The 25,131-nt window shown below is 40.2% G+C and overlaps 1 protein-coding gene across 1 annotated transcript; it reads left to right on the top strand.

Moving 5' to 3' along the window:
• Window positions 1-1,119: 1,119 nt before the first annotated feature.
• LOC5513224 lies at window positions 1,120-24,589 on the top strand. The gene is made up of 17 exons (XM_032382789.2): window positions 1,120-2,515; window positions 4,975-5,220; window positions 8,594-9,272; window positions 9,549-9,952; window positions 10,162-10,237; window positions 10,554-10,750; window positions 11,151-11,289; window positions 11,739-11,994; window positions 12,541-12,866; window positions 13,051-13,200; window positions 13,796-14,024; window positions 14,272-15,461; window positions 15,630-15,700; window positions 16,041-16,109; window positions 16,325-16,423; window positions 17,131-17,335; window positions 22,002-24,589. Exons 1-17 carry the CDS (start codon window positions 2,045-2,047, stop codon window positions 22,517-22,519), a joined length of 5,325 nt encoding a protein of 1,774 aa, XP_032238680.2. The 5' UTR covers window positions 1,120-2,044; the 3' UTR covers window positions 22,520-24,589.
• The last annotated feature ends 542 nt before the right edge of the window (window positions 24,590-25,131 follow it).

The following is a 25,131-nucleotide window of genomic DNA, read 5'->3' as shown; positions in this document are numbered from 1 at the left end:
AACGACAATTTTTGCATAAATTTTCTTGATATGGACAGAAAGATAATAGCCATCTGCATCATGAGTCATGCATCACAAATAAGAGGAAAAAGCTATGTGTACTCAAAATTAAGAAAGCCCTAAAAAAGAACAAAAATATAATGAACTGGCAGGAAAGATGGCCAAGCTGCTGGCTGCAAAATCAATTCATGGAAAGAATCAGTAATTCATTACTACTCTTCGGTAGCCGCACGCTAAGGCGCAAAAACAACAGAACACCATATGTGTGTAACCCGTGCTGGGTGCCTGCGAACTGGTACCACTACACATTTTACTAGAAATCAAACGTGGTATATAAATACAATGCAGAAAATATTCTTAACTTACAAAATAAAAAAATAGTTATATTTAAAGAAAAGATCACGTAATGTACTAGAACCGTAACGAAAACTCTTTCCAACTGCACGTTGTTACGTTGGAAAGCATTTATTCCCTTGTTAGATACCAATTGGAAAGCCTCTAATCTAGGTAGATTTTAGAAAGGTTAAACGGAAAAATATATTATCATTTCCCTGCAATCTACAGCCATCTGCCAAAAACAAATGCTAAGAGTCACATTGTTGTGCAGCTATAGAAGTTCTACGGATAATGCGGTGTTAGCACGCCCGTTCATTGCGAACTTAATTAATTGAGTGAAAGAGAAGCTCGACTTCACGTTTACTATGGGACGGCTCTATGGTCGAACCTCAACCGAACGGTGCGACCTTTGCACGCCGTTTAATATACACCTTAGTTAGCCTGTGTGATCCAGTGACAAAACGACAAGGCATAACCATATTTTCAAGTGTGAATGGATCGAAGTAAAGACATGAGCCCGACATAATGACATGGACATAACGACATAAGAGAAAAAAACAACAACAACAAAATATTTTATGTCCATAGTACATGTCGTTATGTCGGAGTTAAAATAGTGCGGCCACCTATGTCGTTATGTCACTTGTGTGCACCAGGCATTTTGTAGTTCCAGAAAATATCCTGGAAATTCCGGGGGTGGGAGGTTCAAACGCCCAGGAATCTTTCAGAGGGGAAGGGGAGTAAAATGCCCTTTTTCCTTAACAGTTACTGTATTAATTTTTTTCCAGGGGTTTGGAAAATACAGAGGGGTGGGGGAAAGTTTATACGTCATATTATTTTCCATGTACTTCTATGAAAGTGAGTTCCCGTGTCCGTGATTGTGATTCAAACGATTAAGAATATTGATCGGTTTTTTTTCGTTCTCTGTACTGTTGCGAAATGCTGTGTCATAACATGGCAGATTGATCTATTGTCCATCATCTTTCCTCTATTCCTAGTTGGTATTTTGTTCCTGTTACGGCCTCAGTGCTTGCATTACAGCCAAGGTCACTTTGACAACTACCTTGTCATTAAACAAAAATTCTATGACTGAAAATTCTCGTTATATAACTTGAGTAATCGATTTCGCAGATTTTTTCGCTCTTGCAAATCACACAAAGAGCAATGAGCATAGCCTGCGAACTGTTTTAGGATTTTGGGAAATGATTCTGATTCGTTGATCGTGGGAAAGGTATGTGGCTCGGTTTTCAGCAGCCGCATGTGGGAAAGGCGTGAGTCACACTAAGTAGAGCGGCTGCTAAGCTGACTTTCTGAGTAAGCATAATTTAAAATATGAAAAGCATAACTTGCATAACTTGCAAAATGAAAAGGAACATATTAAATATCAATAGTCGTAATACTATCAATTTTATCTCCGCGTCGGTAATTACCTTGAATATATATTGCAAAGATTGTTTTCTCGTAATCGCAAATTATAACTTGAGATTACGCGCGAGTTGATTGCTCATTGCACAATCACTCCCAAAGTGTTTTAGAATATTGTACTGATATTGGGTTACTGCATATAATTTAGTTTATAGTTTAATAAAAAAAAAAAAGGAAGTCGCAAACCAATTTCTCAAACGCTGTCATAAATTCACCGAGGCGTAAGAAGGAATTTAGTGCGAGATCGTGCTGCAAATGAAGTAGTAGAACTAACGTTTAGACGATGCAGCCAATGCGAGAGCCAAAAAGAAGCCAAGAAGAAGAGCAAGAAAGGCCAAAATGGAACCAAAGTTACACCGTCGGTAAGCCGGCGAGGAAGTTGAAGCCCCGTCAAAATGAAAAAGAATCCTATGCTTTTTTGTGCATGATTAAATGCACAGTGGCCGGTATTCTAACATGCGCCGTTTTATGTTGTCTGGTTGCAAGCAAAGTTAGTGTCTTAGTTCTAGGCCAGATTTATCGTGATGCAGTAGAAAGAGGGAAATCCGACACAGTTCTGTCCAAAAAGAGTGCTGAAGACTCTGCAAATGCCACAACGTTGCCTTTGGGGAGCAACAACGCTGTGAAAGAAGCTGTTTTTGTTATGTTGGTGTTGATTTTGATTATACCACAAGCAGTTTCATTGATCGTCGCAGCATGGGTTAGTTTGTTTCAGAAGAGTCATCCATGGCCAAGCAAGGCGGCCATAGCATGGGTAGGTGAATGATGCTCTTGCTATGATTTATGCCTTAGTTATTGTACATAGCTCAACTTCCTAACATTATCAAAATAATTAGGGAATCTGTAATCTCAAAAAAAAAAAAAAAAAGAGGCACGTCTGCATTGTATCGCAAAGTTTTAGTCAAAACTTCTTGTGTCCGTTTTTGCGTGGGTGCTTTGGCTTGGCGTTTGAGTGGTGTACCATGTTTTTGAGATACTTTGATTTCGACTTGTGTGATGAATGTTGGTCCCGTACAAACAGCGCCAGCACTGCTGGCAAAAACAGACAGTAATGGAGGTCAAGCAATGTTGGCGTTGGTGATACACCATGTCAAACAAACACTAGTCTCGTTCCGCCGCCTTTTTGTCAAACTAGCAAAGTACCAAGTGCGAAAAAGCATTACTTCCATCGGCTTATTTGGGGGGATTTTTGCAAATAGAGCACAATACACAATTTTTAGGTGATTATTTTGAATTTTTATCTCATCTCTCACTTTTTTCTCATTCAAATATGGGTTGAAAACAATAACAAATGTTTGCCTGACCACGGCTCTTTAAAAGCGAGTCTCGTATTTTGGTTAGACGGGCTAGGCGTTGCCAGTAAATACCAGTCGATTATAATTTTCGCAAAAAGTGAACTTGGGTCTTCAAGATAGGGGATAAGTGTAACACAAACTTCCCATGTTAGAGCTGTTTTGTTATCAAATCAAACTTATATGCTCAGTAACTTGTATATGCCCTCTTTTAGCGGATATTTATCTTTTGAGGAGAGGAGAAAAATAGAAATATTGTTGATTTTTCTTGGTAATTATAAGCACGTTTATAATTATTAAGGATCAATGATGCAGACAGTTCCCCTAAACCTGCGTGCAGCCGGAAATAGAATTCCATCATTAATAATGGAACTATTTCCGGCTGCACGCAGCAGGGTCTGGATGGGATTAACCGACTAGCGACAAACGGCTAAAAAAGTAACGGACATACATGAAAAAAAAAACTAGTGACTAGCGACAAAAAAATATTTGCCGATTTCCGACATTTGATTTTTTCCCGTATTTTTGCGATTTTCCTCTATTGGCCAATTTACAATAAATTCAGCAATTCCAGAATATGCACTTTGTATTTCCTTTTGCATCAACTTTTCTTTATTAATACATAATCAATTTATTTTTAATAAATTATTAATTACTAATTTATAATAAAAAATGATTAATCTATTTTATACATAAAATTTGGTACAAATGCGAACACTAACTTAGATTTACCGACTACCGACAAAGACCGATAACTTGTACCGACTACCGACAAATTATAGAAACTTTAACTGACTATCGACATGCAGACCTCCCTATCCAGACCCTGACGCAGGCTACCCTAAACGCCACACAATAATTCTTTATTTCTAGACGTTTAAGGGTGTTGGAACGTTTCTCTGAGGGCCGTTGCTAGGAAAACTTCAATACGTTATAGAACCGCCAAACATTGAAATGGTATGAATTTAGGCATGACATCATTGTTTATGAATCTCTAAATTTTGATGACGTCACCATGCGATAACGTTATCACATGACGTTACAACAGAAAAATTCTATAATCTTAGCTCTTGAAGTATCTGCAATGATAAATGTAGCTTTATAACATTATTCGGGAGGATGCCTAAGTTACGTATGCGTTTTCGATTCTGCCAAATAATAAAATTTTATAATAATACAATTTTTTGTTTTCACTCTTATTTGAATAATTTCTTTAATTTTTGAAATTACGGGAAATCGATACGTAGTTTTATAGAGGTCAACTAAGAAGAACCGAACTTAGTCAACTTAGTCATCGAGCTTAGTCAAAACATTAACACAAAGATCGCATTAGATTGGCTGATTTGTGAGTCTAAGAATAGCTTCATTCGTGTCACCTTTGTGAGCAAGTGTGACCCTTTGTGAGCAAAGTGTGAACTTTGTAAGCAAGTGTAAGCTATGTGAGCAAGTTTGACCTTTGTTAGTAAGTGTGAGCTTTTTAAGCAAGTGTGACCTTTGTGAGCAAGTGTGACCTTTGTGAGCAAGTGTGACTTTTTAAGCAAGTGTGACCTTTGTGAGCAAGTGTGAGCTTTTTAAGCAAGTGTGAACTTTGTAAGCAAGTGTGAGCTTTTTAAGCAAGTGTGAACTTTGTGAGCAAGTGTGAGCTTTGTGAGCAATTGTGACCTTTGTAAGCAAGTGTGAGCTTTTAAAGCAAGTGTGAACTTTGTAAGCAAGTGTGAGCTATGTGAGCAAGTTTGACCTTTGTTAGTAAGTGTGAGCTTTTTAAGCAAGTGTGACCTTTGTGAGCAAGTGTGACTTTTTAAGCAAGTGTGACATTTGTGAGCAAGTGTGAGCTTTTTAAGCAAGTCTGACCTTTGTGAGCTTGTGTGACTTTTTAAGCAAGTTGCTTTGCTGATCCAGTTTTCCATGAATTTTGTTTCAGATCCTGTTTGGCGGTCTGCTAGAAGTGGCATGCCTGTCCTATCTATGTCTGTGTACTCTGACCGTATACGATGTACCTTTGGGCCTGTTTGTCCTTCTTATGAGTGCACTGTTCATTATTCCAACGCTTTGGCAAGCGATCAAGATCCGGAGGTTTTCAAATACCAAGTACGGAAGGATACGACTTGCTCTTTTCGTGTTTGCCGCCGTGCTGCTGATAGGTGGGCTGGTAGTTCTTGCATACCAGGTAAGACAACAACGAGCATTGACATCAGCAGCGATTGCAGCAAGAAAAAACAACGACAACAACAACAGAGTTAAAGGGGCAGCGTCATGGTACTGCGCATATCTGGAGTCAGTGTTTATTGTAGGCTTTAAATTGTCTACAAACAGTTGAACTTCAAGCTGTCAATGCCTGGCTATTTCCTTTGAATTTAAGTCTCCCACAGGTACCAAGGTTCATAAGTCAATATTACAATTTTGACTGAAACTAATTGTGTCCGGGCCGGAAAGCTATTGCAAAGCTCTTTCCATGACACTGCCCCTTTAATTAAAGCGGCAATCGCACCGGCTTACTTCTGGAAAGCTGAGGAAACCTCAACCGACAAGAAACGAAAAAATCTATAGAGAATCCGCGCTATAACAGGCCTTCCTCTCTAATTATCATTAACATCCTAAAAAAAAAACTTCCAATAGACACACTGCTTTTACAATTTTGAAATATTTTTCGCATTTTCCGTTGAAATCATTGGAGATTGTTACGTAATCAACCGGAAGTAAACTGGTGACATTGCCGCTTTCACGACAACAGTATTTACGACAACGATAACAGTATTTACGACAACGATAACAGTATTAACGACAACGATAACAGTATTAACGACAACGATAACAGTATTAACGACAACGATAACAGTATTTACGACAACGATAACAGTATTAACGACAACGATAACAGTATTAACGACAACGATAACAGTATTAACGACAACGACAACAGTATTTACGACAACGATAACAGTATTTACGATAACGACAACAGTATTAACGACAACGATAACAGTATTAACGATAACGATAACAGTATTAACGACAACGATAACAGTATTAACGACAACGATAACAGTATTAACGATAACGATAACAGTATTAACGACAACGATAACAGTATTTACGATAACGACAACAGTATTAACGACAACGATAACAGTATTAACGATAACGATAACAGTATTAACGACAACGACAACAGTATTAACGACAACGATAACAGTATTAACGATAACGATAACAGTATTAACGATAACGATAACAGTATTAACGATAACGATAGCAGTATTAACGACATCAGTATTAACGACAACGATAACAGTATTAACGACAACGATAACAGTATTAACGACAACGATAACAGTATTAACGACAACGATAACAGTATTAACGACAACGATAACAGTATTAACGACAACGACAACAGTATTAACGACAACGACAACAGTATTAACGACAACGACAACAGTATTAACGACAACGACAACAGTATTAACGACAACGATAACAGTATTAACGACAACGATAACAGTATTAACGACAACGATAACAGTATTTACGATAGCAGTATTTACGACAACGATAACAGTATTTACGATAACAGTATTAACGACAACGACAACAGTATTAACGACAACGATAACAGTATTAACGACAACGATAACAGTATTAACGACAACGATAACAGTATTAACGACAACGATAACAGTATTAACGACAACGATAACAGTATTAACGACAACGATAACAGTATTAACGACAACGATAACAGTATTAACGACAACGATAACAGTATTAACGATAGCAGTATTAACGACAACGATAGCAGTATTTACGTTGGCAGTATTAACGATAGCAGTATTTACGATAGCAGTATTAACGACAACGATAGCAGTATTTACGATAGCAGTATTAACGATAGCAGTATTTACGATAGCAGTATTAACGATAGCAGTATTAACGATAGCAGTATTTACGATAGCAGTATTAACGATAGCAGTATAAACGATAGCAGTATTAACGATAGCAGTATTTACGATAGCAGTATTAACGATAACAGTATTAACGATAGCAGTATTAACGATAGCAGTATAAACGATAGCAGTATTAACGATAGCAGTATAAACGATAGCAGTATTAACGATAACAGTATTAACGATAGCAGTATTAACGATAACAGTATTTACGATAGCAGTATTTACGATAGCAGTATTAACGATAGCAGTATAAACGATAGCAGTATAAACGATAGCAGTATTAACGATAACAGTATTAACGATAGCAGTATTAACGATAGCAGTATAAACGATAGCAGTATTTACGATAGCAGTATTAACGATAGCAGTATTAACGATAGCAGTATTAACGATAGCAGTATTAACGATAGCAGTATTAACGATAGCAGTATAAACGATAGCAGTATTAACGATAGCAGTATTAACGATAGCAGTATTTACGATAGCAGTATTAACGATAGCAGTATAAACGATAGCAGTATTAACGATAGCAGTATTAACGATAGCAGTATTAACGATAGCAGTATTAACGATAGCAGTATAAACGATAGCAGTATTAACGATAGCAGTATTAACGATAACAGTATTAACGATAGCAGTATTAACGATAGCAGTATTAACGATAGCAGTATTAACGATAGCAGTATTAACGATAACAGTATTAACGATAGCAGTATTAACGATAGCAGTATTAACGATAACAGTATTAACGATAACAGTATTAACGATAACAGTATTAACGATAACAGTATTAACGATAGCAGTATTAACGATAGCAGTATTAACGATAACAGTATTAACGATAACAGTATTAACGATAGCAGTATTAACGATAGCAGTATTAACGATAGCAGTTTTAACGATAGCAGTATTAACGATAGCAGTATAAACGATAAGAGTATTAACGATGACAGTATTAACGATAACAGTATTAACGATAGCAGTATTTACGATAGCAGTATTAACGATAGCAGTATAAACGATAACAGTATTAACGATAGCAGTATAAACGATAACAGTATTAACGATAGCAGTATTAACGATAGCAGTATTAACGATAGCAGTATTAACGATAGCAGTATTAACGATAGCAGTATAAACGATAACAGTATTAACGATAGCAGTATTAACGATAGCAGTATAAACGATAACAGTATTAACGATAGCAGTATTAACGATAGCAGTATAAACTTTAACAGTATTAACGATAGCAGTATAAACGATAGCAGTATTAACGATAGCAGTATTAACGATAGCAGTATTAACGATAACAGTATTAACGATAGCAGTATTAACGATAGCAGTATTAACGATAGCAGTATAAACGATAGCAGTATTAACGATAACAGTATTAACGATAGCAGTATTAACGATAGCAGTATTAACGACAACAGTATTAACGACAACAGTATTAACGACAACAGTATTAACGACGACATTGTACAGTGCGCTGGACGAGCTACAAATATCTCTATCTCATAAACCTATATAATATAAATGTGAAACAATTACGTAAAACAAATTATAACAAGAATGTATTTCTTCAATCCCCAGACGATCACTCACACCCATGCCAGGATTGGGGTCCCTGTGGCTTTCTTCGTGCTTTCCTACGCATGGTCACCGCAGATTCGCGAGCTTCAGACTCAACCAAAGCGCTTACCCAGAGCTCGCGACGAGCTCAGTGACGTCACAACAAGCCACCAAGAGCAGGACCTCACCTCGCCCTCGCTTAAACTGACGAAGAAAATGGCTCGAGATAAAGCAGCCATCCTCATATCGCTATGGAAGATCATCTTAACGCCATTTGTATGTGCGCTCTTATGCCACCTCTACTCAATAGCTGAGCTGTCAAGCCTAAGGCAAGGGTTTCTCCACATAGCTTCCTTCAGACCAGCCTTGGATTTCTTCCTTCTTCAAATCTTTTCCACATTCCTCGGGTACCATTTAGCTTGGTTAGCATGTTCTATGTGCATGCAAAAGGCTGCCTTCGCCCTTCCCTTGACGTTCTGCACTCCCATTGTAGTTGTCTTGGTAACCGTAAAGGGCGCATGCGGCACTAGCTGGATACCGCTATCATGCAGTTACTCCGAGGAGCACTTCGTTTGGATAATCGCTCTGGGGCTGTCCATGTGGGTAGGGCAGTTCCTTTCTACTGGATACTACGTGTGGAAGAATCAGGGGTTCGTCATGGCTAAGGCGTCTTTCCTTTTCTGGATACCTTCTTACAACGGTACGTTCTAGCACATCGGTAAACACAGGAGACGGCGGAATGTTAGGAAGAGTTCAAGCCAACCATAATATTTGTTTTACAGACGTCATATGACATCATGCAAGCAAATTAAGAAAAGATCATCATCCTCTAATCATTATCATTATCATCATCATCATCATTAGTATCATCTTATCATCATCGCGACCATGATCATCACCATAAACACATCCTTTTTGTAGGGAAAAAGATCTTATTTAATAGAAGTCCTATTAATAACTATCTTGGGTTCTCTAGGCCTGATGCTAGAGCAGAACCTTTTGCTGAACAGACGCAACGAGGTCACGGACGAGAGTCACGTCACGCAAAAAGTGCTCAAGCGTGACACGCACGTGTTTATCTGCACCACGATGTACCACGAAGCAGACTACGAGATGGAGCAGCTACTCAACTCGTTGCACGACGTTGACAGATATCGGCGGAAAGCTCGTCGACACATCGAATCGCATGTCTTCTTCGACGGATGCATCAAGTCCGATGAGCTAAACAGTTACATCTTGCAGCTGGTTTCACTAGTTGAGAGCACTCTTAGAATACCGCTAAATAAGTGTACGAAGATGAAGACGCCGTATGGGATGCAGCTTAGATGGAAGTTACCTGGCGGGATGCCCTTCACAATTCACCTCAAGGACAACAACAAGGTTACAGCTAGTTTACAAGGCCACAACTACAGTGCCGTAGCAGGCCTCGAAATATTGGGGGGGGGGGGGGGGGGCACAATACAAAAACATTTTATTCTTTGTTCAGACTTTTTAGTAAAAGTTTATCAAACATTTGCCTAGGTAGTGTACCATAAAATTTTAATCTTATATTACGAGAAGTATAATGTTGACGGGTTTTTTTATTTAAGGTGAAGAACAAGAAACGTTGGAGTCAAGTAATGTACATGTCTTACGTTGTGGACTTCAAAAGGAAAATACATAATAGTGAGTCTCCAGCGCCAGCGGTCCCGCCTTTGCTTACTCCTTCTTAAATCGGACCCTCTCGAATTGATTCCCAATCAACTGTTAGTTGTATATTTAACGCTGTCCCTTAAAAAGTAAAAAAAATCACAAGACCTTTCTCTCTGAAATACTGAACGCTTTTCAAACTCTATCGAATAGCCTTGCTTTCTTTCGGCTCGAAGATTATAGAATTTTGTATTCTTTTAAATTAAAATTTGTTTTGTTGTTGCTATTGTAATAAAACTCTCTAAGCCGCACTCTTTCTTTTATCTTTTTAACGAGATGTATTTCTGTCTAGTTCGTGATGATCAAACGTTCATTTTAACGACTGACGCAGATGTCAATTTCAAGCACGAGTCAATGGAAGCTTTGATCGACTATATGCTGCAAGATGAAAAGGTTGGCGCCGTCTGTGGCCGCACCCACCCAATGGGCAAGGGACCGCTCGTATGGTACCAGATCTTTGACTACGCCATCGGGCACTGGTTTCAGAAGGTATAATTTACATTGATAGTGTGTAGGTTGAATTCTGCTAAAATAGTGGACCTTGAAGGGTCCAATTCCACGTGCTTAGACTATGAGAAATTGAGCAAAACGTTGGTCGATGTTTGTGTGACAATGAAAACTACTAAACAAATTTAGGATCTTTGGGTAATTGAGATACAACACATTACTGGTTGTTATTCCTTCTTTGAGTCTTTAAAAGGGTTTTATAAACCCTTGGATCTAATGACAGGCTATGAAACTATGAAAATAAATAGTAGGCTTTGTTTAATAAAAAAATAATAATTTTTATTATTTTTATGTTTTTGATATCATGTCCCCTATAAGTTATGACCACTAGAACTGCCATAAAGCCTATTTATCTATGTTTGACCCGCTGCCTCTATCCCAGGTGGCCAATCACATGCTAGGATCCGTGCTCTGTTGTCCCGGGTGTTTTAGTCTGTATCGCTGTAAGGCAGTGAAGGATATCCTTCCAGAATATTCCACCAACGTCAACGAGGCTTCTGAGTTTCTAACAAAAGACATGGGTAAGATAGATGACGGCCATATCGTATATGCGTCCTTTTTAGAGTAAACTGTAACAAAATTTACAACTTTAAAAGAAGAGTGATAAGAACGTATGCAATGAAAGACTGTTCTCCTCGGAACATAACAACTTAACAAAATGTGCTTATAATTCTTTGTTCTCAGAACTCGGGAAAACTTGAAATTTAACAAATTTGCCATTGGTATCCATGGTAACCCAAAAGCACGATATTTTTGTCATCTGTTGATCAAAACGTTGTTGCTCTAAGTGCAAAGGATTTCAAATCAAAGGATTTGAATCGAAGGATTGAGTACATCATATTAATTAAGATTAATTCATATAAATTACATCATATAGCATGCATCTACTAGAAGTACAAATAGAATCAGTAGAAGCAGAGAAACGAAAACGTGCAGCGAAATATTTACACACATTGCGCATATCTCTTAGGAGAAGACCGCTGGATGTGCACTCTGATGGTGCAGGCGGGTTGGCGTCTGCTCTACTGTGCCGCTGCAGAAGATGTCACGTACTGTCCCACGACCTTTGATGAGTTTTATAATCAGCGGCGCAGGTGGATGCCATCCACGCTTGCGAACCTCATTCTACTAATCAGCGAGTGGAGGCTGGTGGTCACAAACAACGACTACATCTCCGTGCCGTTTATCATTTTCCAGTTGATATTGCTGCTGGCTACAGTTATTGGGTGCGTGAAGAAAAGTGTGATTACAGTGGAACCAGTAGAACCGTGATCACCAAGAAATATGGAGGAATTAGTGTGTTCTGACAAGACAGAACATTTTGACGACGGAAACTTGTCGAGACTATATTTGACTGTTGAAGGAACAAGCATTCCATACATATTTTTGGTTCTCACATTTCTATTGATCGCGCTGTTGTAAAGCAACTTGTTGTACATTTCGTTATGAACTAACGTTATGCACTGGTGTAGAGGCTAATAAACTAAACTGAACTAAACCTGGCGATTGAGGACGGTACAGATGTGAATGGGTTAAATGAAGAAGTAGAGCTAAACTGAGCCCTTAACTTAGCCTGGCGATGGGGGACGGTACAGGAGTGAATGGTTAAATGAAAAAATAAAGCTAAATTGAGCCATTCGTTCAAAGGGCATTAGAGGACCGATTTATCTTAAATGAATAACTACATTTCTTTTTTTCATTGAAGGGCGGAAGTGGTATTGGGTAAGGTAGCGAAAACTCTATATGTAATATTTTCCTTCTCTTGCCATCAGACCTTCTACTGTCATCCTTGTCATTACCGGAGGAATGAACTACGTGGGCATTGCCACAAATGAGGTTACCACGGTAACCATTATGTCACTCATCACCCTGGCTTTCGGGTTGATCTGCCTGTTCACGTCACAGTCGTTTCAGCTGTTGATTGCCAAGCTGCTGACGTTTGCTTTCTCTATCGTAATGCTCATGGTGGCTGTTGGGGTAGCAGTGCAAATTTCCAAAGATTTGGAAAAGAGGGAGGCTGCGCGAAATTCTCTAAACTCGACTTCAACCTCAGAGCTGGTGGTACTACCAGCAAGCGTGAGCACGTTGTACTTGGGAGGTAATAAATACCTCTAAGTTCCTAGAATTTATTGATGCTATCAGACAGCCTTCTCCCGATACTTCCATACCCTAGTAACTTATTAGCCTTGCGCTAACGCCTACGTGCTAGCCGAAACGCGCCTTTCTTCGATTTTGGATACGTTTACGCTTAGAAACCTGATCCTACTTCTCTTTGTTCTCAGGTCTGACAGGGATATTTGTTTTGGCCGCCTTGCTCCACCCAAAGGAGGCTTACTGCCTTCTGAATGGTATTTTTTATCTGCTTTGTCTGCCGTCCGGGTATCTGCTCCTCACGGTGTATTCCATTGTTAACATTACTGACAGATCTTGGGGTAAGTCACTACTCCCATTTTCAGCGTCCCTTCTCTCGTCACATTTCATAATAAGTTTAGACGTAGAGATGCCGGCCACAAGGTAGATTAGCTTCTTTTTCCAGAACTGAATATTGCATAGGATCATTTTCATGTAAGGATATGTTTAATGAATTAGTTGCCATTAGATATCAAAACATCTGAGTCAAGGTCTCAAGGCCTCCAAATTACTAATCAATTTTGTATATATTCATTCATTTGCTGTATATACTTCTCTTATTTAGGGATTCACTCCGTACTCCGCGCTCTTTCGTCCCCTCTTATTACTCTCTCTCTCTCTCCTCTCTCTCTCTCTCTCTCTCTCACTCTCTCTCTCTCTCTCTCTCTCTCTCTCTCTCTCTCTCTCTCTCCTCTCTCTCTCTCTCTCTCTCTCTCTCGCTCTCTCTCTCTCTCTCTCTCTCTCTCTCTCTCTCTCTCTCTCTCTCTCTCTCTCTCTCTCTCTCTCTCTCTCTCTCTCTCTCTCTCTCTCTCTCTCTCTCTCTCTCTCTCTCTCTCTCTTTCTCTCATTCTCTAATATCATAAATGTGTCATGACGAACTTGTTCTTTTCTAACAAGGAACGCGGGAAGCTAAGACGGCCAAACCGTCCGATGGCCATGGCGAATGGTACACCCCGTTCACTACGCTGTTCAAGAGGCTCTGCCCGTGTCTGCGATCTTGCGAATGGCCCTGCGCCAAAGATGAAGAAAAGAGAGCAACACCGAATATAACCACCGAACCCTATGCAAGAAGATTTAGCCGGTGTACCGACATCTTCGACGACGATAGCACGAGTAGTGGTATAACGTAAGCCCTTCTTACACACTTTTATACCTACCGTGTACATGCTTCAATTCTATGTTACAAGAAACCTCGTGTCGTGTCTCTTCTGATCTTTCATCTTTCACAAAATTCGTTAGTTTGGAAACGTATACGAGGGATTCACAGCCTTAAAGTAGAGAGCCCTGCTTTTACACCAAAAAAAAATCTACAAAAAAAACTTTAAAATGGAGAAGTTGTCTATTCTTCAGCTGTGAATGCTCCTTTTTTGCAGCGCGGATATTGATAGGACATTTTTCAATGGACGGAGGTACAGTGGCCCGACGGGATTGCAGAGGTCAGGGTCATCATCCCAGGAGCTTCGTGTACCAGCTGATGGTTGGCAGCCTTACCCTCTTGGCTCCTATATAAACGCGGGCATGAGTCGCTCTCACAGTGACATAGATCTAGCTCGACAGTACTACTCCCAAGGGAACCCAGGCTATGCGGGTTCAGACATGGTACAAGAATACCCCCAGTACCAAGGCGGTAGACCATTATCTCCGCTTGTTCTTCAGCAAGAAGGGAATCACCGAACCTTTGGAGCCTTTCTAACGCCAGACGATGACGCCGTAAGCTCCGTGAATCAATATAATAGGCCGCAACCGTGTCATCATCGTCGTTCTCGGAGTCTTGATGGATCGCAGATTCTGCATGGAGAGTCTTACGGTCTGATGGCGTACAAAAGACCAACTGACAATCCGAACCATTTGGCTCCACGATGCGCTTGTCATCCGCTCCAAAAACCTGATGACGATTACCTTGGAAGGGCCCGCACCAATCGTTCCAGGAGTTTAGATGATATAGACTCGCCTCAAGTCATAAATCTCCGAGATATTCATTGTAACCTTGGAACTTGGGACGCTAGGTTCGGTTTCCAACAGCAAAGTAACCATGCCTCTACTCCTCATATGCCTGGACAGCAACTGTATACCGAGGAAAGGCGTCCATTTTACCCAAATCACAATCATCTTTGTCGTCCTGAACTGCATCCAAGTGCAACTTGGGATGTTTATCCTTGTGCAGGTACACCTCGTAATAACCGAAGAGTCTCATATCCCCAACAGAATGGTGGAAATAATGGTCGCCGCACTAGCGGACCTCAACCAAAAGTTGACAAAGTCCAGGTCACCTCACATGATCCTAACGATCCTTTGCCGGACAACGAAACAAGACCGATGTCTAAGATGGCCCTGGAATATTTACAGAAGAGGCGCTCTTGGGAGCTCTCTGACCAAGGTGTCTCGCCGACTCCTGTCGATTATAATCCTGGGTCACCTGTGGAAAGACTGGAAGATGTAGCTTTGCAGTCAGAAGACTTGGAAGATGGTCAAAACGAACAAAGTGAAGTTGATGGGACAAGAAATAAAGCGCACCCCAAGGTCTATTTCTCTGGATCAGTAAAAACAAGAACAAGCTCATCAGGTAAAAATACCCTCATATTTTTGCATTCAGTGCGTATATGATCACAGGCAGATAATGATTATAGGAGAACCAATACTTTCAATAAGATTCAAGTTCTTATTTACTTGTATTAAAAGCTAAACGAAAAATGTCATTGCCTCTCGCTCATACGTGAATCCGCTGTCTTAGGAAAGTTGACTGACGAGACAAAGTTCGATGGAAAAGTCACGGTGGAGGAGTGGCTACAAGGAGAATTAGAGGTAACAAGCTGCTGTTCAGGATCCTTCCCTTGTTCCTGGAATCCTTGTGTTTTTTTAAATTAAGATGTCATTTATATGTGTAATATTTATTAAGCGTGATGTATAATGATAATGATTGTTAATGATTACAATGGTAGTTATGCTTAAAATTTTGGTTATGGTAATGGTGATGATGACGTTGATGATACGACGATGATGGTGATGGTGATAATGATGGTGATAATGATGATGATGATTGTGGTGACGTTGATGATGATGACGATGATGTTGATGATTATGATGATGACGACGACAATGTTGATGATTATGACGATAATGTGATGTTTTTATGCATTTGTAGGTGTACATCGAGCACTTTAAGGAACACGGATACGACAACTTGGAGATGGTGGCCCTCATGACCGAAAAGGTATGAAGATGGTGCTCCTCAAAACGATTTTCATTTGACAAATTTTTCAGTGATTTGTGATTGAATAAGATATTCTGAACTTTCAGTATCTTTTCAGCTTGCACGTTATTGAACCCGAACATTTCCTCTTGTCTAGCATGAAAAGAACTGATAAAAAATCTGATAAAGAACTGATAAAAAATCCCTCTCTGGATTTCTATTTTCACCTTTTTCAGGATCTGGATTTGATAGGCATTGAGATACGTGGCCACAAACAGAAACTTGCCCGACGCATTAAAACACTTCCGAGAATAGAAAGGGAAGAAGGCATTCCGGTAAGTCTAAACTATTATAAACAGAGATTTTCATAAACATCTTTGGTATATCCAGGGTAAGTACTGGTAAATCATCGGTTCATGTCCGTTTTCCCATATTTTTCTGTCTTTTATTTGAATTAATGTCCGAAATTCCTGGACCAATTCGTTACCTGGTCGTAGTAAGAGGTGGGGCACTGTGCAGGGGCGAATCTAGCTTTTCGCTAAACGGGGGGTTTGGCTCAGTTACATATGCATTTCTGGCAGCCCAAAAGGGGGGGGACCCCTTAACCCTAACCCTAGATCCGCTACTGCTGTGGGCTTTCCCAAATATGTTTTTAGTCCACTAAGCAGTGCTTTTTACGTTAAAACTGGATGCATTTACTTTCAATGGTAAAGCTAAATTCAAGCTGAGTTTGATGTTATCATGTGGTAGGCTTTCTCATCGTGTTTATCAATAAATGATAACAGAATCCCTCCCGCCAAGCTTTAACCTAGTTCGCAACTGTTTTTTAATAAGAACCTTAACATTTACGATGGTGGTGAGACTTTGGGATATTTCAGCGCGCTGCAGATATATATATATATATATTTTTTTTCTTACAGCGCGGAGAAATCAAACTCACCCGCCGCCATCGTCCCATTCCCGTCGTAAATCTTAAGTTCGCTATTATCACATGGAAAACCGTGGAAACATGCGCTAACTGCTATGTCCTCTTTCATTACAGGAGAGTGTAGAGGAATGGCTGAAGGACTTGGGTCTCGGTGAGTACTGGCCGTACTTTGTTGGGAATTGCTACACTGAGCCAAGCGACCTTGAAGATCTAAAAGACATGGGACACGATCAAGTGACGGAGACGTTCAACATACACAAGCAAGGTCATGTTGCCATGATGATTCAAGCCATCAGGAAGCTTCAATACCCCAATAAAGGTGAGGACTATTGTCCGTAATTAGGTCTTCCTTGTGCTGTTGTATACATTAGCCGTTTTACTGCGGTACCTCAACTAAGCGGCCGCATCCTCGGGACCGTAAAACGCTAGACGGTATCCTAACGGTAGCGAAATACCGTACAAAAACGATATTTGGAAACTAGATGAGGTGGTGAGAGGTACCGCTGTACTGAGGTACGCGATAATTGCAATAATTAAGGCTCACTGCACCTTACTTCAGTTTCAAGTTTCAAGTTTATTTGATACATATTTGCAATAAGTACATTGAATATATAATTAATTAGAGGAATACATGGCGAGGAGGACCATAAAAACCACAAGGCTTATACGAGACAGTCCTCCCCATTTATAAGAAAAAATACATAATATTAAGTCATGGCTAAATATAAATAAGGATATTACATACTAATATACCTGAACTATGATTTTATATCAAAACAACAACACATACACACATACAAAAAGTCAAAAAAGGGAAAAAAATCAATATACTAGTTGAGAAGAACAGTTTTAAGGCTAGTCAAAAAAGAAGCTAAAGTAGTTGCAGACGGAGTATCAGTGTCTAGGGATGTATGTACAAGCAGTATGTACAGTATGTACAAGTGTGTACTCAGTATGTACAAGCTTGTCCCCTTCTATCACTACCTTAACGGAAACAATAATTACAATAATGAGGTAGAAGCTCACTACACCTTACTCCAATCTCCATTGGCCCATTCACATTACTATACCGTGTACTCATATTGTGCCGTGAATTGTACATTTTAGGTTTCTTTCTTATGGACTGAGCGGAACATCTAAGTCAATAAGCAGCCTCGATTGATATTTGATTAGCCGGGGGTACAATATAGTTCAAATTATGGAAGAAATACCAAACATCGACAACTTCGTTTAAGTGTTTTGCTCGAAATCAATGATCACAGTAGAATTCATATACCTTAGAAAATCCAAAACTGAATACATTCTGGCTGGATTTCTATAGTCTCGCCACGGGCTATAGGATAATTTTATTCCGAAATGATGTCGAATGTCTTGTTAGCGTTGAATAAATTACGTATTCCTACCTAAACTGGCAGTATTTCCTACGCGTTACCTCGTACCACTTTCAAAAGACGCGTTTGACTCATTTACCAGGCGGCTACGGTTACTAAGCGCGTCGTTTGCAAAATCATCGGTTAATGTCCGAAATTCCTGGACCAATTCGTTGCCTGGTCGTAGTAAGAGGTTGGGCACTGTGCAGGGGCTAATCTAGCTTTTCACTAAAAGGGGGGGGGGGGGGTTGGCTCAGTTACATATGCATTTCTGGCAGCCCAAAGGGGCCGCTATCACCCCCACAATCTTCTTTATTTATATTTCTTACCACTCTTTTACTACCTACATGAAAGTACTAATTAGGCGCTCTAGTCAACAGTAAGTCAAAGTTCTCTTGTCTCTCTCTTCGCTGCGCGGAATTTCTCGTCTAGTATTTCTTGGTAGACTTCATCGTCCGTACTGCAGCCGTAGACACTCGCCTCTTCATCTTCGTTCCTCCCTTCGCTAGACTGGTCGTCCTCGTCTGACGTGGAGTAACCGACGTCCTCGGTCTCTTCGGTTCTGATGGTCTCTTTCTTGTTGTAATAAGCCGCCTTTCTTTTACTTCGTTGCCGTAGTTGAATTTCTTCCATTATGCACAATTCATCATCACCGGAATACCCGTCAAGACTTTCGGTGTCATCCTGTGGCATTCTATCTTCCTCAGTGTGAGAGATGTAATTTCTTTCGCCATCTCAGAGATCTCCTGCTCAGGCTTGCGATAGAATTCGGCTAGGTTGTGGTCTTTGCTTTGTACGATAATTTGACTGTGAAACTCGGTTTCCACGACCGAATAAGAACTTTCTCTATAACCAGAGGAACTTGGTTCACCAGTGTAGCGGCTTAATTTCTTCTTCCCTGAGGACTTTCTCTGGAGGGTGCTGATCGCACGAGTTATAGCACGTTTCATGTTGAATACTAACTGGCTCGCAGTTTATAGCCTGGTTTGTAGTCTGTAATGAAATAGTACGCGGTGTAGAAAATTCAAGGCGTTTTACAATATCGTAGCTGTCGCATAGTGACAAGTGACGTAATTAAGGCGTAGTCCTACGCAACCCGCTTTGAAAAAACAAGTGAGTAAAAAGGGTCTAAGAAATTCGCTGCCAAGAAAAAAAATCTCGAAATAGTGGAGTAAAAATGATTTAGTGCAGCAAGTACGAATAATCTCTTGCTTAGACCAAATTTACTGGAGGGTTTGGTCATAAGAGAGAGTTGTTTGTGATTGTTATCCAAGCGGAATTAACGTCATAAGAAATCATTCCTGCGCAACTTCGATTTGACAAACAAAATTTTAAATAGTACTAAATAAACTCTACTACTTGCATGGTGCTCGGTAAAGCGATTTCGAATGCCTGTCTTATTTTTTTCGAAGTAGATATGCTATGGCGGTGAAAGGAGGGCACTGCCGTGACGCCGTGAGATACGTGACGTATCTTAAGAAGGGGAGGACGTTAAATTTAAATTAAAAATAGTTGTTTTGTCCCACGGATCACAAATACTTAAATTTAAGGCTTGATCGCAAGGCATAAGAGCACTCAAATGACGTCATGTCTTGCTTGAATTCTGTGATAGCATATGCTAGCATGCGCTAGATCAGGGTTATTGTCTGTTCAAATAATCTTTCTTAGCATAGTTTTATCCCACATTTCGGCATCTTTTGCATTTTCGGTTTGTCACATAATCTACGCAAACGTTGCTATGGATTCATATTTTGCATCACATTATAATTTCAGGATATTTGGGTGGAGCGCCCCTTGGGCCACCTTTTATCATCAATACTCAAGGTACTTTGCCCTTAAAAGAAGCGGTTATCCACCAATTTATTTTTGTTGTAGCCGAGAGTCGTATCTTGACTATATTAAGTGCCCTAATTCAAATTGTTTGCCAAATCGGTTGAGCAGGACGAAATACGTTAGTCGTTGCTTGGGGCGAGGATTATAGTGCATTTCAATCATAATTATTTATCTACTTGTATTGGTACATAAGTGTTAACCTAGTTCTCGCTACTACTTCCGTTTTTATTTTGCCTCAATTATTCACCACATCCTATTCTGTACGCCTTTGGTTGGTATTGTTTAATTCGTCCGTGACCCAAAAACAGGACAACAATTATTACATACGGCACACCAGTGCTATAGCAGACCCCGAAAGATTGGATGACACAATAAAGAAACATTAATATTGGAAGGCACAGCCACGCCCCTACTGCTCATTTTCTTATTAAGAAAGTATTAAAGGGGAAGTGCCGCCAGTGCCTCCCATCCCCGTTACGGCCCGGCACACAAGGCTGGCTCGCGTTACTGCCATTCTCAATACTCTGTGAACTCTCGCCGATAGTTTTCATTTGTTAAACCGCTTTCTGAAGGAATCACACAAGGGAATTTCATTTGGTGCTTTTTTATTAGTATGCGCCGATAGGCTGAAAAACGCAAGACTAGTTCCAGTACCACGCGGTTAAACCAGCCTTTTTGTTTTGAAATGGCTGCTTTTTACCGGCAAACTTTCACATTTTGGCGAATGCTAAGAAAACTAGACCAAACTTAAGGCTATAATGTTTTTTATGACTCCCTTATTATCACACAAATCTGTCATCTTTTGTACAGTATGGTTTTAATGCTGTACAGTTAGTCAAAACAGCGACTGAAGTCAGCCTTTCGTACCTTTACCCGAACGATTCAACACTACGATTGTGCTTGTTCACGCCAGAGCACGCGCATGCGTATACGTTATTCAGCACTGTCGTATGCGCCTATGCAGAGAGGAGGCGTGAATTGAAACCATTTCCCTGAAAGGAGTAATTACTATACATGCGCACTTGTACGTAAATGGACGCACCAGTGGTAGCTATAATCATATATTATTATCCTTAATCCCCTTGCAAACAGAGCATCGACCCGTTTGGTGGAGAATCTCGCTCGACTGACTACTAGACAAAATATTATATGCTGGCAAACTCGTTTAAAGCACCTCCAAACAGCGGCATCATTTTTAAGCTGGTATCTTGCAACCGCCATCATTTCTAAGCCGGTTACAAGCGTCATCATTTCTAAGCCAGTGCCTTGCAAGTGCCATCATTTCTAAGCCGGTTTACAAGCGCCACAATTTCTAAGCCAGTGCTGGCAAGCGCCACCATTTCTAAACCTGTGTCTTACAAGCACCATCATTTCTAAGCCGGTGTCTTACAAGCGTCATAATTTCTAAGCCATTGTCTTGCGAGCGCCATCATTTCTAAGCGGGTGTCTTGCAAGCGCCATCATTTCTAAGCTGGTATCTTACAAGCGCCATCATTTCTAAGCCGGTATCTTACAAGCGCCATTATTTCTATGTAAGTGTCTTGCAAGCGCCATCATTTATAAGTCGGTGTCTTACAAGCGCCAACATTTCTAAGCCAGTTTCTTGCAAGCGCCATCATTTCTAAGCCGGTATCTTACAAGCGCCAACTTTTCTAAGCCAGTTTCTTGTAAGCGTGATCATTTCTAAGCCAGTTTCTTGTAAGCGTGATCATTTCTAAGCCAGTGTCTTTCGAGGAATGTTTGCTCGGGTTTTAAACTGACCGAATCGCTCTCTTGCTACAGGACAGCTCAAGATCCGCCAAGCACGCCGTGAGCTGGCACGCCTCCCTCTGCTGCGCATGGATCTCGACAACGGTGACCACGGACGGGAGTTTGATTTCTGGGAAGGGCTGCGCCGAATCTCTCTCGAACCGGAAGCCGCTGCGTTCAGCACGAGCTCCGAGCTCAAAGAGAAACTCACAAGTCTGCGCAACTCCGTTTTAGTAATCTTCTTCGTTGCTAACGTGCTGTGGATGCTGCTGATCATGGTATTAGCACGCCACCAGAGTCTCAAGGTCTTAGGCGTGGATGTTATTGGCTTGGGTTTCCTTATCGTGTATGGGGTTATCATAATAGTGCAATTCTTGACGATGGTGTGCCATAGACTTGCTACTATGATACACGTGCTTGCGCGCGCTCCCTGGACATGCGGGAAGGACTCGCCTATTGAGAAAGTCAGGACGACTATTCGAAAGCGAACGCTTCGCAAGACACCTAGACGTGTTGGTGCTCGGAACAACCGTGTTGTCGAGACACGGTAGTGAGGTCCTGTATTTTGGTTTCAAAAGACATAATTAGAGTGAACGCTATCAAATTTCGAACAGTTGTATTTGTATTATTTCCCTTGATAATGGTGCCATGTCTACCGTAGTTACTCAAACAGATTAAGCACTCAAGAGATTGATTTTTAAAAAGTTACAGTCGCATCCGTTTACTTACTGCGGGCTGACGGAAACCTCAACCGACAACAATTTAACAAGGATTCCGCCGTTATTTATCGGTCACTTCCTCGAAGAAACTTTAAAGAGACGCACTGTTTTTTTGTTTTGTTTTTACAATTTTTCGCGTTTTCAACTCATCCGATATTATTACGTAATTGACTGGAAAAGCCGATTAGCGCTAACCAAGGGTTAAATTTGCCCTAACCCAGGATAAAATTTTTACCCCCGGATTAGTTCTGTTCCCGAAACGCTGGCTAGCGCTAACTCTGGGTAAGTTTGGAGGTAAAATCTAACCCTACTCGCGAGGTGGATTTACTCGCTAACATACGGTTTAGTTGCCGTAACACAGGCCTCCCAAACTTGGTAAAGTTGCCGACAAAAAAGACGTTACACAAAAACAATGTAGGGATCAAATGTCCTAACATTTCGCTTTGTTACCGCGGTGATCCTAGATACTAATCCCTCAGATACTAATCAGATACAAAACAGATACTAAAAAACGGCCAGGGGTGTACTTCATAAAAAATATAATATAATGCCTATTTAACAAGTTAAATCAGCTAGAAACGATGGAAAGGCATCATAATTACGGCTCCTAAACTATTAACTTTCTGTAATTTGTGTGGATCCTAGACTGTCTGATTAGAATATTTTTTTCTGGTTTCAGGTTTAGGCGCTTGCAAATTTCTAATCAATACACAAAGAAATAGCTATAATTTACATTTCTGAAACGTTTCTATACCGATTTAGCGCTAAGTTATTGCTACGTTTTTGAACAACAAACGTTTGCTTTTGTACTTTTTGGCGCTGACAAAATGAATGTTGTCGACGGTGAAGACCACCAACGTGGAAGTCACGCTTGGATCATGCGCTTGGACGTCAAGCTAGCTACATCTACAGTAACTGCGCTACGAGTTAAATATAAATTGGACTCGAATTGACCGGGATAAAATCAATTCATCCGAAAGACGGGGATTTTTTTTTCTTTTGAGATCTGCATAATTTTTTCGACCAGTTTCTGATCTGTTCAAACAAACAAACAAAAAGAAAGAAAAATATTCCTACCCAGCTGCTATTTATACGAACAAATCCAAATTCGCTCCCCCGTATTTTTTATCCAGTTGTATTAAACTATGTGTATGTGTAGGATCGGCTTTTGAATTTTTCACGCTAGTGATGACTAGAAATTTAGCCTAAATCCGCTCGCGCAAAAATCGCTGTAAAAATATTTTGGCGTATTTTCAGCTCTACTCCCCCCCCCCCCCCCCCCCCCCCCATTTGCTATTAGTTGCTGTTTAGTATCTGTTTAGTTTAGGATCACCGCGGTTTGTTATGCGACCTTCGTTGCGATGCCGACTCGAAAATTGTGCTGGGACAGACAGAAAGTTACATGAAATTTATATTGAAATGAATCTGTCTCGCTAGTGTCACGCACCAAATCGAATCCTGCAAATGACATTTTTTTGAAATGAAATGGAGGTAATTACAGGCCATGGAGAGGTGTTTGGGGCTCCTTTTCGAAAATAAAATAAACAACGTTAAATACGAGGGTTTTTTCTATTGATCTACTTGGGTATCCTGTGTGATTACTTGGCTTGAGGAACGGCGAGTTATCCGTAGGTTAGCTATCCTACGATTAGCGAATCTTAAACCGGGATTAGGCGCTCATCTAGGAATAAGTTAATCGGCCTTTCAGGAAAGGCCCCGGAGTACAATGGTGCGGTTGCCGCTTAAAGCGCCAACCTCGAAATTGGAATTGGGACTATTGCGGCAGTAGAATGTCGAACTGTGATAGGCCTCTGATATATTGCACAAAATATTTAAAACAATAATACTAGGGGTAAATACTAGATCTATGGCATATTCCATAAATAAAATAAATACATAAAACCTCGTGTGTTTGTGTTTTTAATTTGGGGGGAGAAATTCGTAAATAAAAAAGATTCCATCGAGAGATCGATTATAATAGCTAGAATGGAAAACTAATTACTTCTTGGTACAAGTTTGGTACAACTCATATTTATTGATTATCTATTAACAGTGAGTAAATATGACACACCCTTATAACAATAATGCCGAGATACTGGCTTAGGAATCTACGATAAGGCCATATATTCTTTGAAATTAAACTCATTACAAAACGCACTTTTACAGACATTTTTACACTCTCAATACTCCTATAATCTCTATTAATATTTACAAGTGTTTTTGTTGATCGCCACTCGTCTCACATAGCCACGATTACGTCACTGACGGAACAACAGCAGTAGTACATATTCAGGCAAAAAGATGGCTGTTAGTTTTAAAAGAAGGCCACCTTCAAGATATTCACAAAGGAAGCGACCCAGCTGGGGTCAGTAGGCAGCTCTTACAAGCTGCAATTTGATTGGGCAAATGAACAATATCCGCACCTCGACACAAAGAACGAGAAG

This window comes from Nematostella vectensis, chromosome 3 (genome assembly GCF_932526225.1).
Source record: "Nematostella vectensis chromosome 3, jaNemVect1.1, whole genome shotgun sequence".
NCBI lineage: Eukaryota > Metazoa > Cnidaria > Anthozoa > Actiniaria > Edwardsiidae > Nematostella > Nematostella vectensis.
This window is presented reverse-complemented; position numbering and strand designations above follow the sequence as displayed.

What these genes read in the sequence shown, in the direction of transcription:
- LOC5513224 (XM_032382789.2), top strand. Translation starts at nt 2,045, where the DNA reads ATGCAGCCAATGCGAGAGCCAAAAAGAAGCCAAGAAGAAGAGCAAGAA. An exon ending in CATTACTGACAGATCTTGGG is followed by an intron (nt 13,201 to 13,795) that starts GTAAGTCACTAC and finishes TTTTCTAACAAG; the next exon opens with GAACGCGGGAAGCTAAGACG. An exon ending in AACAAGAACAAGCTCATCAG is followed by an intron (nt 15,462 to 15,629) that starts GTAAAAATACCC and finishes CCGCTGTCTTAG; the next exon opens with GAAAGTTGACTGACGAGACA.